General features: G+C 40.1%; 2 protein-coding genes across 8 annotated transcripts in view; both read left to right on the plus strand.

The window, feature by feature from the left end:
• The first annotated feature begins 5,960 nt into the window (after positions 1-5,960).
• pyd3 (beta-ureidopropionase pyd3) lies at positions 5,961-8,266 on the plus strand. The gene is made up of 4 exons (XM_017248697.3): positions 5,961-6,122; positions 6,540-6,802; positions 7,237-7,856; positions 7,915-8,266. Exons 1-4 carry the CDS (start codon positions 6,019-6,021, stop codon positions 8,086-8,088), a joined length of 1,161 nt encoding a protein of 386 aa, XP_017104186.2. The 5' UTR covers positions 5,961-6,018; the 3' UTR covers positions 8,089-8,266.
• A 7,846-nt stretch (positions 8,267-16,112) lies between these two features.
• Nlg3 (Neuroligin 3) overlaps positions 16,113-16,283 on the plus strand; it is a 135,582-nt gene continuing 135,411 nt past the window's right edge. For all 7 annotated transcript variants that reach the window (XR_011443314.1, XR_011443315.1, XR_011443313.1 and 4 more), the window contains exon 1: positions 16,113-16,245. The gene's annotated coding sequence lies outside the window, so the exon portion shown is untranslated. The remainder of the gene's footprint in view (positions 16,246-16,283) is intronic.

Below are 16,283 nucleotides of genomic sequence, written 5' to 3' on the forward strand. Positions count from 1 at the left end.
GTCCATCAAGTGTTCTGCCATTAAAGTTATTATGAATTTATGCTTGTAACTGGGAATATTTTAACTGGCGGAACGTGTAATTTCAGCCTAAATATTTAATTTCAAATTGTTGTGGCTACAATTCGGTTAGGAAATTAACCCAACGAAAATGATTCTAAGAGTTTTCCAATTAAATATTAATTAGGTCAGACGAATGCGGGAGTGAACATTTTAAAAAGCCCTTTTGTAAATATGTTTGTATGTATAGTCCAAATAAATTATTTGAAAAGCAGATAATGAGTTTGTGTTTTTTTCACTCATTTGCCAATTTGGAGAGGATATGTACCTTGTATATATTTTGGATTTCAAATGTCTAAACCTGTCGAATAGCCAAAACTGTCAAAAATGTAATCCCGTTAACGTGCAAAACAAAACAGAAAAAAATGCAAACCTTGAATATTTATTAGTTAATTTTGGAATCCAAAGCTATGTTTAAATTAAAAAGCAAAATGAAAACATGGAAATGCATCCAAATTTATGCCTCAATTGAAATGCATCCAAATTTATGGCCTCCACCTGCTGTCGAGCATAAATTCTCGACTAGACAAGCAAAAAATTTAAATTAGCCACCAGCAGGTAAATGGAGGAAGAGCTCAGAAAAGCCGGGGCAAACAAATGTAGATGGCTTTTAATTTCCAATTGACCCACCCACCTCTTCAATATTAATGAACTGTAAAGAGCGGCGACCAACAAAAACTGAGCTTTGTGTGCACTTTCGTGTCTCTGTTTGCATTTGCATGGATGTTACCTGTAAACTGTCCCGAATGGCGGACACATGTTCAATTAGGAAAATGCCAGTTCTGTGGGGCACTTTTAGCGTGTGGTCAGTGTGGCGTTGTCTTGGTGGTTGCGTGTAATTCATAAATCAAAGGCTACTAATTTAATTAGCATGCTAGAATGCGACGCTAGTTTCTGCACATTTTCGGGCAAATGCTATCCACGCACTGAGCGCGTTCATTAAATTAAATTCCAATTAGCTGCTCACTCGCTGGTTGGAAAGTTTCCTGCGATGATCGGCGAAGCGTGAACAAGGAAACAGTAGCCATTATTATGTGGCCAAAACTTACCCTGTATCCCAGTTACCTGATGGTGTTTGTTTTATTGGCCAAACAGGGGTTCCGCTTATCCCCGACAAGAGGCAATCAAAATTGCGTTAGAACTTAAAGTCCCGGCTAAGAAGCGCGTGGAATGCCATTTGATTAGCATTTGGTTGGCAGAAGAAAACAATTTGCTGGCAGCGCGTATGTGGGTGCCAGTTGAGTAATGAAAAGGGCAACTAAAAACCCATTAACCCACATTTTTCCCCCCGCTTAAATGCTCAGACGTGCCCCACTCAACTGTCTTCCCATTTGGTCTCCGTCTCTGACTTTGTAAGTATGTATGTTCACTGCAATGTGTGCCTGTGAGTTTGTGTGGGCATGTGGGCGATGCAAACAACAAACAATAAACAACAAGTGCAACAACAATGAGCAACGGACTTGAAATGCATTTCCCCACACCAACGAACCTTTTCATTTGCCATAGCAAATCCCTTAACAGCAAGCGGCGACTAGGAAACAAGTCAACACAGCCTAACAACAATTCCAAATGTTGCATGTGGCACCCGCACACAAATACAAATACTGTGGCTTACACAGAAAATAATTTTTGAGAAAAATTTTAATAAGATTTTATTTAGTAGGAATGGTAATGACACGATTACCATGATGAAAAATGCTCATCAAGGTTTCCATTTACTTTTTCTGCCGATTTCTTTTTAAATGAAATTCTAAAATTAAATACATTTTTTTGTGTTTTTTCGTTACAGTCGTTAATATCTATATTCTGTTTTAATATGCTGTAAAATGTTTTTTTTTTCAATATATGCTTTTTTCTTTTTAAGAGAAAAAAAAGTTTCTCTGATCTTTTAAAATTAATTTATTATAAGCCAGCCAAAATGGTCGGAAAAAATATTTTAAAATTGAAAACCGAACTACATTATTTTTGACCAAAAATCTTGGTAAGAATATAGCGTTACTGAAACTTTTAAAAGTAAATGACAAACAACAAATGTCACTTTATTTTATTTTTGAAGCTTTCTAACCATTTTGAAATGCGCGGGCTATATTAACTGTTTTAGACCAACCTAGGTACACTTTGCCTTTAGCTTTCGTAGAGCGAGGAGTGCGGCAAGCTTTATTGCTATTCCGTTTTCGCGGCGCAAGCAATATATTGCTTTCCTTGTCATGGCCCAAGAGAGTCTGCAAAGGACACAAGAGAACGAAAGCTCCCAGCATGCCGAGTGAATGAGTCCTTTCGGGTCCAGCGCGTTCGGAATGTTTCCGAAGGATGTGGCGCAATTTTTAGTCGACGGCCGGTGGGCCGTTTCAAGAGTCGCTGGAAAGTATGCTATGCTCTCCGCCCGACCGGAAACTTCAAAAACTTTGGACGAGTTTAAGGCGTTGACTCTGAACTCAAGCCAGAATGTATTGACATAGTTTCGGAGCAGAGGAGCACAAAGTCGTTCAGGTGCAAGTGGCGAACTTTCTCCGCCAACTGCCGCCAAAGACAGCTCTTGTATTTATTTTTATCGCTGTTCATTAGTTGGCAGTTGCCATAATTTCAATTTTATAGTTTTGCCAGCACATTCATTTATGGTGGCCCAACCGCCCACTTAATGCAGTTTTTGGATGGAAAATTTTTGATTGGTTTTCACAGTTGATTGTCCGTTGGGGAGCCAATTTTTCCCCCGGTGAAAACTAATTGTGGCGAAATGAAAGGCAGCAGTGCTTAGCGATTTTCGTCGACAATTTATCATGAATAATACGACGTGCCCGCAGAAAATAAATCAAACAATTTATTTGACCCGGTTCTATGAAAACATAATTTCACAAAATCAAATTAGATGTAAGCCGATTTGCCTCCGAAATGCTTGAGCATGCCATTGAAATATTAATGCTAAATTGAGGACCCATTGCCCATATTTTGGGCATTAACACAAATTGAATAGTCCAAAGACGCCACAGTTTACCCCATTTAGAAACCAAATTTCTGTGGAAACAAATTCTCGAACTCCACCCTCCTGCATTTTTTTGGCAATTTAACTCTTCTATATTTTACGTGTGCCAAATGCAATATTTTCATCTTTTTCCAGGTGCTTCCGGTATCCAAAAAAAGTTGCCAACACGCAAATGCTGGCGGCCATAAATTTGCCGCTCTTCTGCTAAAAAAGTGGCCAACAGTTTTGTTTGCCACGTGCAGTCTCGTATTGGGTTCTGGCCTGGCTTCCATGACTGCCTGGCTCTCTGGCTTTTTGGCTGGCCAAAACGCAAAAAGTGAGGTATGAAAGTTGGGCAGCATGTCCGAACCGGCTGAAATTGCAACAGCATATTTAGCCGCTTGTTTTCGAAAACTCTATTTAATATAAGCTCTTGTTTCGCTCCGCTCACGTTTCAGTGCACTTTTGTTTTCCGTATCGCCTACCATTTTTCAACTCGACTGCGTGCGGCGAGTTCGCCTTCCACGTTCCTTCGCACTTTCTCCGCCTTTCTCCGGATCGGCGTTTTCCTTTGCGGCTGTCAGGCGTCCACACGAGCTGGCCATTGCCCAGCCGATTTTGCAGCATTTAATTTAAGTTACAGCACAAGCTGCCGAGATTTATTACTGACCCTTAACAAGTCTCGCTCTGCTTTTTGTGTCCGTTGCCTTTCAGGCCCTTCTCTCCCTTTTTTTTTTAGTGGAAAGTGGCAAGGGGGCTGTGGCAGTGGACACAATGTAAGAGTTGTAATTTTTTTGCCCCTGTCCTTTTGAGTATTATATTTTTTATTGGAAATTACACAGGAAAGAACTTTTGGCGAGTGCTTTTAGTGGAGGGCCAGCTTGGTGTATAAAGATAAAACAGCTCATGTGTGCAAAATCCGTGTTTTTAATATTCATTTTTATGGCTTTGCTTACGATTTCTTTGACCTTGCTGTTGGAAAGGACGAAAACTTGTAGGCTTTCTTGAAAGTTTCAATTCAAAAGCCAAATTTTAAGCGCCCCAAGGTCTCAGGCTAATAGTTATTGTTATTTCTTTAAATTCATAAAGGACTTAAGCTACAAAAAGAGCTTTACACATTACACAAGAGCTAAAATCTGTTTCAATTAGTATTCTCTATTTTTGCAATCATTGGTAAGTCTTGACTGTAATTAAATTTTAAAATTCTACCATTCCTCTGAATTGAATTCAATTTTCATTTTTTAAACTTTATTCAATCACTTTTTCGTTCTTTTACATTGATTTGTGAAATCACAGACATTTTCATTTATCTTCATGCAGTTTAGTTTTATGAATAAATTGATGTCATCAAACTAAAACTGGAATGTGAAACTTTTTCGAACTTTGGCCCCCGACTTCCCGCCCCATTTTCTCCCCTGGGTCATCAATTTTTAGCAGTGCACTGTGTGTGTGTGTGAAACTGGGCTTGGGAAAAAGTGTGCGATTGCGAGAGTGACCCGACCAGAAGCCCATAACCAATCTCAGTACAATAAATTAAACCTAAACAATTCATTCGGCTGAGCGAGGTTCGATTTCAGGTCCGTTCTGTCTCTGTTTCAGGAGCGAGTGCCATGGCAGGACATTTCAGATGGGACAGATGCAGGGAAGAGGGATTCTCCGGGGCAATAAGGCAGAAAGCCACTTCTTAGTTTGCTTGCAGCTCAAGCGGAAACCATATAAATGCGGAAATGATAAAAATGCCTGCGAACATGTTTCCAAAGCGTATGCGATAAATTGCAATGGCAAGAAGGTCCTCGCCATTCGGTCCGCCATACTGTGCTTTCGATCCTGAACCCAGGACCTGCTAGCGATGGCTACCCACGCCGACAAGCTGCAGGCAGACAATAAAATAATAATAAAAATAGAACAATGCCGGCGAGCAGACGACATCGACAATGATGAGGTTCCATCCCGTTTGGATCGGTTTTGCGTCGGGTCCTGGTGCCGCAGTTCAATAAATGAATGTGGACAAAATGGAGGATACTGGAGGACCCCACTAAGCTGTTCGCCAAAACAAACACACGCTCACCCAAACACTCGCTCTCCTACACCGAGAGAAACGGAAAGGAAAATGGCAAAGCGGAGCGGGCTGGGGTGGGGTGGGGCCATGCGGCTCCCAATTTAATGAAATTGTTTTACACTCAATTGAGTTGCCAACTGGTAAAGAAAACAAAAGCGAACCAAGAAGCCCAGCATCGGCATCCGCCGCGCATCCCGAACTAGACAAACAAACATGTTTCGACCGACAAAAGATTTCGGGGTAATTTGCATTGCCTTCAAGCACCAACGACCCACATTCGGCTTGAAGTTAATCTTTTCTAATACAAAATGGCCCAAACGCTGTCAGCTTTCGCACAAAGTAGCTGACATCGGAGATGCTCAGCTGGTGAGGAGATAACCTTGAATGAATTCAATCCGGTTTAAAGTCTAAACGAAAATGCAAATGCCTCAAGGGTAAAAAGGATAAGAGCAAGTATTTTTATGTAAATCGAGGAATCGAAGTTTTGGCCTTTAAAAAGAGTTATTTTACTTATTGGAGATCAACTTTGGATTGGTTTAATCTCAGCCTAAAGTTATTAAGTGAAAACGGTCAACTAGTTTTATAAACAATTTTCCAATGTAAAGAAAGAAATATGAACTATTTATAATAACTTATAACTATTTTATTATATATTTTTAAGTTTAGAAGTAGTTTCGATTATAAATTCAATCGCAGTATATTCAAACTACGTTCTACGAAATAGAATAGATGCTACTTTAGTGCCATAGGGTGTAAGCTTTTCTATATATATCTGAACAAATACTATATGCCCGAGAGAGTGTTATTTAAAAATACAGAGAGCCAGAGAGCGATAAGAAGACCTCGACGAACGCGATCGTGGAAAAGCTCATTCCACAAAGTGCGCTGGACGCAATAGGTTGCTCTAATTTAATTTAATTTCAGTTGCTCTGAATTTGTAAGCATGTCGGCATTTGAGCTGAAAAATTTGAATGAATGCTTGGAGAAGCATTTGCCAGCTGATGAACTAAAGGAGGTGAAGCGAATTCTGTACGGCGTTGAAGAAGAGTGAGTACTGCAATATATTTGATTAAAAAGTAAATACGCTAAGCCCCACCGCCTCACAAAGTAGGAACATCACATCATGTGGACCAGCTGTAAAAATCTTCAGATAATTCTAAAAATAATCTAAATGTGCTTTATAAGCATTTTATAACTTAAAATAAAAACCGTTTAATATTATCCAATATTTTATTGAAGCATGTGTCCATCCAAATATATTTTAAATATAGAAATAAGAATAACAATATCTATACATACACATTCGTTTATATGTTTGAACTTGAACGGCAGAGAAAGTAAAACGATCTTTTATACAAAACAAATATAAACAAAAATACTCTGAGATGTATAATTTAGTCTGTTTAACAACTAGTTTTCTATGTCATAAAGCATACATTTAATCTTTATTTAATTTCTCGGCAGCCAAACGCTGAGTCTGCCCGAAAATGCAACTGCGATTGCGGAGCAAAATGGATTTGACATCAAGGGCTATCGTTTCACAGCGCGTCCCGAGCAAACCCGAAAACCCCGGATCGTGCGGGTCGGTGCCATCCAGAATTCCATAGTGCTACCCACAACGGCGCCCATTGAAAAGCAAAGGGAGGCCATTTGGAACAAGGTCAAGACGATGATCAAGGCAGCAGCGGCAGCCGGATGCAATATTGTTGGTACACAGGAGGCTTGGAGTGAGTTCTATTGCTGAAAAAATACCGAAATATCCCATTTAAATTACAATACCATTTAACATATATTTTTTACCAGTCAAAAGTTTATTGGTAACTTATTCGATTACTTCTTTTCTTCTTTCTTGTATAATCTATTTCATAAACAGTAGAATCATATCACAGAAAACTTAGTGGAGCAGATAACCTAGATTCTTAGATTCATGAGAACAAAAGTTTTAACACAAAGTACCAGTTTGAACTAAACCAGTTTGCAATATGTACAAAGTTTAACCAAAAAGTTTCTCTAAGAGATCACACTGCGTATGAGTAATAAACTGTGAAACATTTGATCTTTTTGTAAATTTAGCCCAAAAATTATTTTTGAAATGTGTACTAAGTATTTTTAAGATGAAAAACTTTGTTTATCTTTATTTACATAAAAATTATATTTTCAGCAATGCCCTTTGCCTTTTGTACTCGAGAGAAGTTCCCGTGGTGTGAGTTCGCCGAGGAGGCTGAAAATGGCCCAACCACCAAGATGCTCTCTGAACTGGCCAAAGAGTACAACATGGTTATCATCCACTCGATCCTAGAGCGAGACATCGAACACGGCGAGACAATTTGGAATACGGCGGTGGTCATCTCGAACAGCGGTCGCTACTTGGGCAAACATCGCAAGAACCACATTCCCCGAGTGGGCGATTTTAACGAATCGACTTATTACATGGAGGGCAACACCTTGCATCCGGTTTTTGAAACCGAGTTCGGTAAGTTGGCCATTAATATCTGTTACGGCCGGCACCATCCCCAGAACTGGATGATGTTCGGTTTGAATGGAGCCGAGATTGTCTTCAATCCTTCGGCCACGATTGGACGCCTCTCGGAGCCACTTTGGGGCATTGAGGCAAGGAATGCAGCTATCGCGAATAGTTATTTTACGGTTCCCATAAATCGAGTTGGCACGGAGGAGTTCCCCAACGAATATACCTCCGGCGATGGCAAAAAGGCCCACAAGGAGTTTGGACCTTTCTATGGCTCTACTTATGTGGCTGCTCCTGATGGCTCAAGGACTCCAGTAGGTTACCTTTAAAGTTTTTCCTGTTAAAAATACTAAAGTGAACTTCTTTTTTCAGAGCTTGTCCCGGGACAAAGATGGTCTGCTGGTAGTTGAGCTCGACTTAAACCTTTGCCGTCAGGTAAAGGACTTCTGGGGATTCCGAATGACACAGCGCTTGCCTCTGTATGCCGAATCCTTTCAAAAAGCTGCTCAACATGACTTCAAGCCACAGATCATCAAGGAGACATAATTAACAGGCAGGGAAGCTTTAAAAATATCCCTGTAAATGGACAGCTAATGGAATTGTATGAATGGGTTCTGTTCGAGCCTTAAATCGATGGCATTTTCACATTTTATTTTGTTATATTTCATAAATATGAGCATTTTTTAAGGTTTTGTTATTAAAATTTATAATCTTTTATAAACAACCCCTAACTAATTTAAAAGAATAACCCACCTTCTCACTTAAAACACATATACATTTTTTGCATATTCCATTTACTTCGCAAAAACAAATTCCGGTATGCATATTCGCACAAAACCTTATTATTTTCGGCTTAAAATTAAAGTACCCGGCACCAAGGCTCAGAAATCCCTTCGTTGAGAGTCGGATCCTTGGAACCGAAGAGCATCTCTATCAGGCCTCATCCCCTGCCGAGTGCCTTAAAAATCCACACCCCAGTCCTGCGTACAAAATGCTGCAATCTAGCATTGAGCTAAGCTTTGACTTTTACGATTATGTTACGGATGAATGGGAGTCGGAGGAGGGGCAGTGGAATCGGGAGATGAGTTCCCCGGTGGGAGCTTGTGGGTACTAGAGACTGGGAAATGGGACATAGGGTCTGGAGTCTGGGAACTGCGAACTGGGAACTGGGAACTGGAAACTGGAGGATATAATCTGTTTCTATTACGTTTGCTTATCTGCATGCGACTCACATGTGCGTTTCTTTGGCCCGACTTCTAATGCAGTAATAATCGTTTGTGCGTTGCCAAAATGACTCGGTTGACCTTGTTGTTGGAGTCCTGGCCGTAATTGGTTAGATTATTCTCGGAATTGGTTCCTCTCCCATCACGGGGTGACCTTGTGCGGCAATGGAGTTATAAAGCGAAAATTGCTTGTCGGGCTAACGCAACACAAATGGAAATTATCAACTTTTATGCAGCCAGCAAGGAACAGAAAACGAACGCAGAATATGTAAATTGAATTTTGGGCAAAAAAGATACAAAAGAGACAAGTGTGCGAGTTTCGAATCGTCTTGAATTTGATTTCCAGGGACCGGAGTGGTAGATTGTGCTTGTGTGTCTATTTGACAAAGGTCACCCGAAAATAAATCAAATATTTAGCTAGCACACATTCGTTTATTCAAATTGAAAAGTCTCCTTTCGCCCACACTCTGACATTCGCACACATAACAGGACGAGAAAGATCCAAGGCCTCGATTGCATTACCCATTCGACATGTTGCTAATAAATATGTTTTCCGAGGAAAGCCAAATAAAATCCAAAGTGACAGAGGCCTCTCCAAACGGCCAATGTTCAGGGCACCCTGGGAATAGCCAATAAAATGTTGGATCTTCCCCTTTATAGCCTTAAGATATTTTTCGTCAGACAGAGATATTTTATTCAGTGCCGGGGTTGATTGATTAAGCTCAAGATAAATTCCCCAGCATCGACATATTCAAGTCTCTTCTACTGGCTAATCCTCTACATATCGTATAATAATTTCCAGGCCAACCCCAGGCAATTACACTAATCATTTCCCCTCCTGCTCAGGGGACAGCTGGAAATTGTGACAGGTCAGATATCGGAGCGATTTCAATTAAAGGCCAACCGTTTAATTAAACAGATAAGGTGGCTATGAAATAGATAGAGGAAAGCCAGCCGGCTGCTGTCTGGCTGAGCTGGGAGAAGCGATTATGAGCTCATATTTAATTAAATGTAATATTTAGAGCTAAACAGCTCAGGAGACGTTTAAGAGCTCGTTAAGTGTTAAGTGTGTGTGTGTCCTGGATTGTGGCAAGTAGCTTGAGCTTGGGTCTCTTGCCCTAAGAACTTGGCTATAATCAGGACTGCGGCAGGATGTGCGCGTGGGTGTGCATCTTGCGGCAAGCGGTAAGCTGGCTGAAAAAATGCCGAGGACGTGCATCAATCTGAATGCATAATAATGGTGCCACTGTGGCAATCAGTTACTCCCAAGGTGGCATTAACCTCCATCCAAATGCATATTGAACAGGATGTCGATTTTTTCCTTCATAGAGAAAGTATCTGCCTCTTTAAACCAGGGACGAAAAGCACATTGAAAATAATGGAAAGATAGGTGAGGGAATCAGACTTTGGAAATAATAATATAGTAAATAAATAATTATATTTTTAAGTAAAAATTTTTTTTTTAATTCTTTCTCCTATAGAAGTGAACTAATAAGCTTTATAAGCCAATTGCTTCAAAATATAATATATGGTTTGGTTTCAATATTTGAATTTAGGTTTATGGTTTATTTGTGAAATTTGGATAACTTTTATCCTAGTGTCAGTCACTTGTGGTTCGACTGAAATCCTTTTGCATCCCTGTTTAAATCAACACCAGCCGTCGGGCACGATATGAATGGGAAATTCTTAAGCCGCGTACGTGTGCACAACAGCAGCGATATGAAAAGGAAAAGGAGCTGAATGGAGCTGATTCACCAGGACCAGCAGGAGCACCAGAAGCACCAAAAGGACCAAAAAAACCAGAACCAGCAGGCGCAGGCGAGGAAAATTGGAAAGGAAATGCGATGCTGCTCGGCATTGTTGGTGCCTGGATGGTAATGTGCGAGGGGGGTACAAGAAGTTGACTCCGACTGTGCTCCGCCTTTCCATTAAACGGGATTATTTATTTTATTTCGTTATGCGCGGCAAACAGCTTGTGTAAAGGATTTAAGCGTCTGCTGAGTGTGGCAAGCGGCACACAAGCCCGATCCTTATTCCCAGTCCTGGAGGCGGTGGCGGTTCCATTCGCAATCCCAGCTCCCATGTAATGAAATACACGAAAACTTAAAACCAACAAACCAGCCAGGAGAACAACAAAGGCCTTCGAGATATTAAATTCCAGCCGCACTTGCACTTGTTAGAGCCTGTAAGATTATAATTTTGCTCTGGCGAGCAAAAAACACGGATCCTTGCAGATAACTGGCAATGAGAGTGGGCGGGGAGCGCGGGCGGTGTCCTGTAGTGCCAGGACAATGCAGATAGGCGTTTGGGATAATAAAATATTATGCAACTGGGACTGGGAGAGGGGGAACTGGGGGCCACTGGCAGGAAAAGGCGCCAAAGCGGAAATGGAAAACTTGAATGCAAAGTGGGAAATGGCTATGACTGTATGGGGGCCTCTTTTATGGGGCCAATGTATGTGTGTTTTTGCCGTTGGGTGTGTTGGTGTCAGTGTGCCATAAAAGTCAATTCCCTCCAGGGAGTTCAAAGGCTGACCTAATAATTGTAACGTGATTATTGGGAAAAACTTTGAGAAAACATTAAGGTGTCCTTCGGGGCTACAAAATGTTTTCTTTTACCGAAAAATTTAATGAAAAAGTACAAAATTGTTATTTTAAGTAAAATTTAAAATGAAATATGCAATGTTCTGCTAGCAGTGCTTTTGCATAAAGAAAGAAATAGACAAGAAAGTAACATTCTAATTAAAAGGAGTATTTCGACTTAAGGTTTCACTTTATTAAAGTTTTCTCCTCATTATACTTGCGGCTTCCTGAGGCAGGGCTTAATGGAGCGCAATTCAAGCTGAAAATTAAGTGCGATACCGAGATGTTCGGTGTCTATAACCAGAAACCCATATGGCATTATAATTAATGCCTGCTCGAAGTTCCAGGAGATGCGCGAAATACTCGTAATTGTAATGATAATGTGCAGCGAAGCGTTGCAGCCCATTAAACTAGTGCACGGAACGCACTGGAATTAAACAATAAAATATTTAAAATTTTCGGAAACGTGTGCCCTCTTATACAGCTGATTTTCTTTTATTTTATTATTCTCAATGATGCTTTTACGGTTATGAGCGACAAGACAAAGGAACTGGATCTGAAACAGGATCATACCGAGGCAGAAACCGAAACAGTAACTGTAACTGTAATGGTAACCGTAATGTAACTGAAGTGGCCACCGAATGACTGAGTGGGGGACTGTGTGGGTTGGCCAAGTGAACGGTAAGGTAGAACCAAGCTGTGGGCGTGGCTGCTGCGGTTCCACTTGGCTGCTCGGCAGCTTGGCTGCTTGGCTGCTGCAGATCCTGCGGCTACCTGTAAAGTGTGTGCCGTGCTCGACTTCTCACCTGCTGGCCACAGCAGTCACGGCAACAACGATATGAGCAGCAAAAATCCAGGACACGGGCTTCTGGAAGGGAAAAAGGCAAACTGACCTGCTCGAACTTTCTCTTTATGGCTTGATTCTTATGTTCGGGTAAACAGTATTATGTTGGGCAGTAAATGGTTATATGACCTCTGGTCATTAAATGCGGTTGAAAGAGTGTCAACTCAATTAAATTATATAAGCTTTAGTGGTTTAAAAAGCAATAAGACTTACCGGACTAGATAGATTTATAATAAGGAACTTCAAAAGTGTTTTTAGCTCAAATAATAAACTAGAGGACTCTCAAAATGAGTCCATTTCATTACAAGAAGAATACGCTTTTTGGTGCAAAACATTCCTCAACAAGCGACGAGCAATTTCTAAATTATTTCAGATTTCATCTGTAGTGGCTTTGTTAACCGCAACACACCTTTGGCCAAACTGCACCGACCTCCCGACCACATACTATATATGGGGTTTCATGCATCAGAAAGTGGCAACGCAGAGACAAAACCGTAAAAATTAATTATTTCTTTTTGTTGAGCGAAAGCATAGGACGAACATTCTGCTGGCGAAGGATGTGCAAAAGGCGAGCGAAGAAAAGCTGGCTAAACAGTGACGAGAAGACCGGACGACAGATGCATGGGGAAATTGTGTTGAACTCGCCAGGCGTTTATTGTATAAACTTTCCACATTCCCTTGGACACAAACATTCACACCAGCACAGAGAAAAATTTGTCCAGTAAAATATTCAATGGCAGTGACACTGTTTATTCAATTTATTTCATTGTTTCTATTATGTTAACACGTGTCAAAAATGTATTAAATAAAAAATGTTTTTTGTTTATGTTAGTGAGAAATTGTTTTTCAATTTCAATTTATTCATATTGAAAAATGTTTGCTTTTTAATAAATTTTTCACACAAGCTTATAGTTATGGAAAATGGGTACTTTTGAATGCATCATTGAATTGTAAGGCCATTGTAAACAGTCTTTATTTTTCCGTCTGCAGTATGTTGGGTCTCCTGTGTGTTTTTGAAATTTTTCGCTCCTTTTTGCCCCTTTGGCTGGGATCAAGCCAACACAGCTGGTGGTTGGCGCTTCCGGTTGGAGAGCTCATGCATTTTTCACCAGCAACTGGGTGCGCTTGCCGCACAAAGGCAACAGTGTTGCACCACCCCCTGCAAAAACAGTGGCAACATCAATGTGCCGGGGCAGCGACAACAGCTTTATGCTTAATTGCCAGAGACATGGAGACATCTAACAGCTTCTGTTTCTTCAGTAGCCTTGTCCCATGGAGCAAAACAACAATTGCTGGACATATTTCCCTGTCACTGAACGTCCACATTGATCTGCTTTGAATATGCCAATCTTCCGGGTCTATTCTCTGGCCCGACCAGGCCGGAAGTTAATGGAGCTCGACAGCTGGGTGGCCCTGTCCACAGTTCACACCCCATAGTCCTGATGGTGTTTTTGTTGCCGCCAACAGCAGCACCAGCTGCCAATGCCGTTAATAATGGGCCAGGGCGGTTTAATTAAGTTTTAAATGCCGAGACTGCTAATTAACTGGAAGTCAAGGCCGTGAGTTGCAGATATGTAAACAACAATGCCAAGGTCGCGGCGGACGAGGTTTGAATTTTGTGGCAAATAACCCCGAATAATTGAAATACCTAGTAAGATTTAATAGTGGGAACGAGCTAAATGTTCACACTCAGTCATTAAAGTAAAGAAAACTAGCTTAGGTATTAAAAACAATTTGTTAAGGAAAACTCAAGCTCTTTGATTATTTTCACGCTTTAACCTTATTTTAAGAAAAGAAAACTTATTTTATTTTATTTCTGTACACACACATCTTTATTTGTCCAAAAGGAAAAAAAAATGAAATCAATTTGCAATATCCCTTGGCGATTTCTCGACCATCGACACAAATTGGGTTAACTTCTTGATGATGATTACACCTTATATGCTGCGGCGGGGTGGAAAGCCCCCGGAAGCCAGAAGGCAGAACCCAGAACCCAAATGCTTTAGACATCAACTTAACAATAAAGGATGCCTCCGCTCTAAAGTGGAATACCAAACATTTTTTCTTTGTATGCCTTTATTGAAAAATTGCTTTGCCCAAATCGATGCCGCAGTGGATGCAAATGACGAGATACCAAAGGCGCTATGTGCTTAAAAAAAAGATAAAATTAAATGAAATCTGAGAGCAAGAGATCTAGCCTAGTGCGGTGTCGAAAATCCATTAGCTGGAATTGATTTTTCGGTTTGCTTTTCAATCAAATTAAATCCGTGCGCCTGCTGATGCCGACGCCGATGCCTATACTGTGCCGATGCCGTTGAAAAAATGTTGTCGAACCGTTTGACCATCAATCACGATTTACAGTCTTTTGTGCGACTGGCACCCAGAAAACCAAAACGAAAATAAAATGAAACAAAATAAATCATTTAAATTAATGCCAAATTGGACAATGCATAATGCCGAGCAATCAAAAAATATAAGAAATCGCTGAATTATATACTGTATACACATTTGACAACCTTTCAATGTCACCACTCTGGAATATTTTTATGGCCAGCCAAAGGGGAGTTCACTTAAAGCCGCGAAAAAGCTTTTAAAATGAAATTTACATTGCATCATTTCAGCCAACTCGCAGGAAAATCGCCGGCGGAACGGTCCGGGGAACGCAAACTAAATAAAAGGCTGTGAAAAGGAAATCTGCACATATTGGTCATTAATAAAAGTTTTTTGCATATTGATACAAAAAGCAAATATTGATAAACAAAAAATGAATACAAGTTGTGTACAGCTGAATGGTTGGAAAAAACTGAAAGACCCGAGTGGAACAGAGCATATAAATAAATAAATAGGGCGTGTGTGAAAAGGCAACAATAAAACACGTCCGACAGGACCCGCAAAACCAGAGATGGTCGCGTGATGAGGATAAATCCAGAATGTGTATTTCACGAGGATGGAGAAGTATAACAAACATACATATGTACTATATGTATAGTATGTATTCAAGGAGAGGGCAAAATCATTGAAATTGAACATTCCCTGCTTCTGAAAAATATTTTATTCAAACTCGTTTGTCAACGGGTCCCCATCACTGCCACACATAACTGAATATAATGGCCTACAACCCGGCATCGCATCCCTTTGGCAGTGAGTGCGGTAAAAGCGGTCGCGATTTCAAGTCAATTGCGTCGTTATTTATCAGGGAGCATAAATGTATGCTCGCTTATGGAAGAAAAACAGCGGCGGCAAAACCATAACCGACGGTGTCAGAACATTGTGACATTTTGAGCTTTTCGCAATTGCTCGCGGATGAAAAGTGACAGAATGTATTCCAGCAAAAATAATCTTTACTTAACTTTAAAGTTTTTTTCATTTTCCATTTTAAGCTTGAATTTGACAAAACCATGTCCTTTGGATCTTTAAAAAAATGGTTATTTTTTCTGCTTATTTCCACTTTTTATCATATGAATTATCCAATACGCATCCAATATAGGAATTAACCAATACGCAAAAACTGAAACACCCTCTCTAACTGAAATCCGTTTAATTAATGTACTGAGAGCTTTCCGTACTAAAAACTCACTATTCCGCCTTTGTTTGCTTGATTTATTTTTATGCGATTTTATTGGGAATGTCCTTTAATGGCCGCCAATTTCCGCTCTTCATTAAGAGCATTGTGCATAAACCAACGAGATTTTGTCCTGAATGGGTTTTGTGGTTTCGCTTTTATGAGTGTGATTATATCTTTTGTGCTCAACGTGTAAATTTCCGATTGCGGTGGCATTTAATTGTAAATATTTTTATACCTGCTGGATTCCCTTCTGAACTTATAATATTTTACACACTCGAGTGTAATAAATTAATTATTTTCGTAATGTAAGATACGGAAATTTGTCTTGGTTTCCATTTAAATCTTAAATGTATATTGGCATTTGTAAAACTTCTCATTTAACGTAAACTTTTTCAGTCAAAATGTGGTGGTTACTTTGGTTCGTTGCTTTATTAAATATTGTTAACGGACAAGTTTCAGTGGCTCCTCTTGTTTTGGAAGCTCCGACAGGTATTTTTAAATATTTATTGTTATGTGGCTAAAGTGTG

This window comes from Drosophila bipectinata, chromosome 3R, assembly GCF_030179905.1.
Source record: "Drosophila bipectinata strain 14024-0381.07 chromosome 3R, DbipHiC1v2, whole genome shotgun sequence".
NCBI classification, from domain to species: Eukaryota; Metazoa; Arthropoda; class Insecta; order Diptera; family Drosophilidae; genus Drosophila; species Drosophila bipectinata.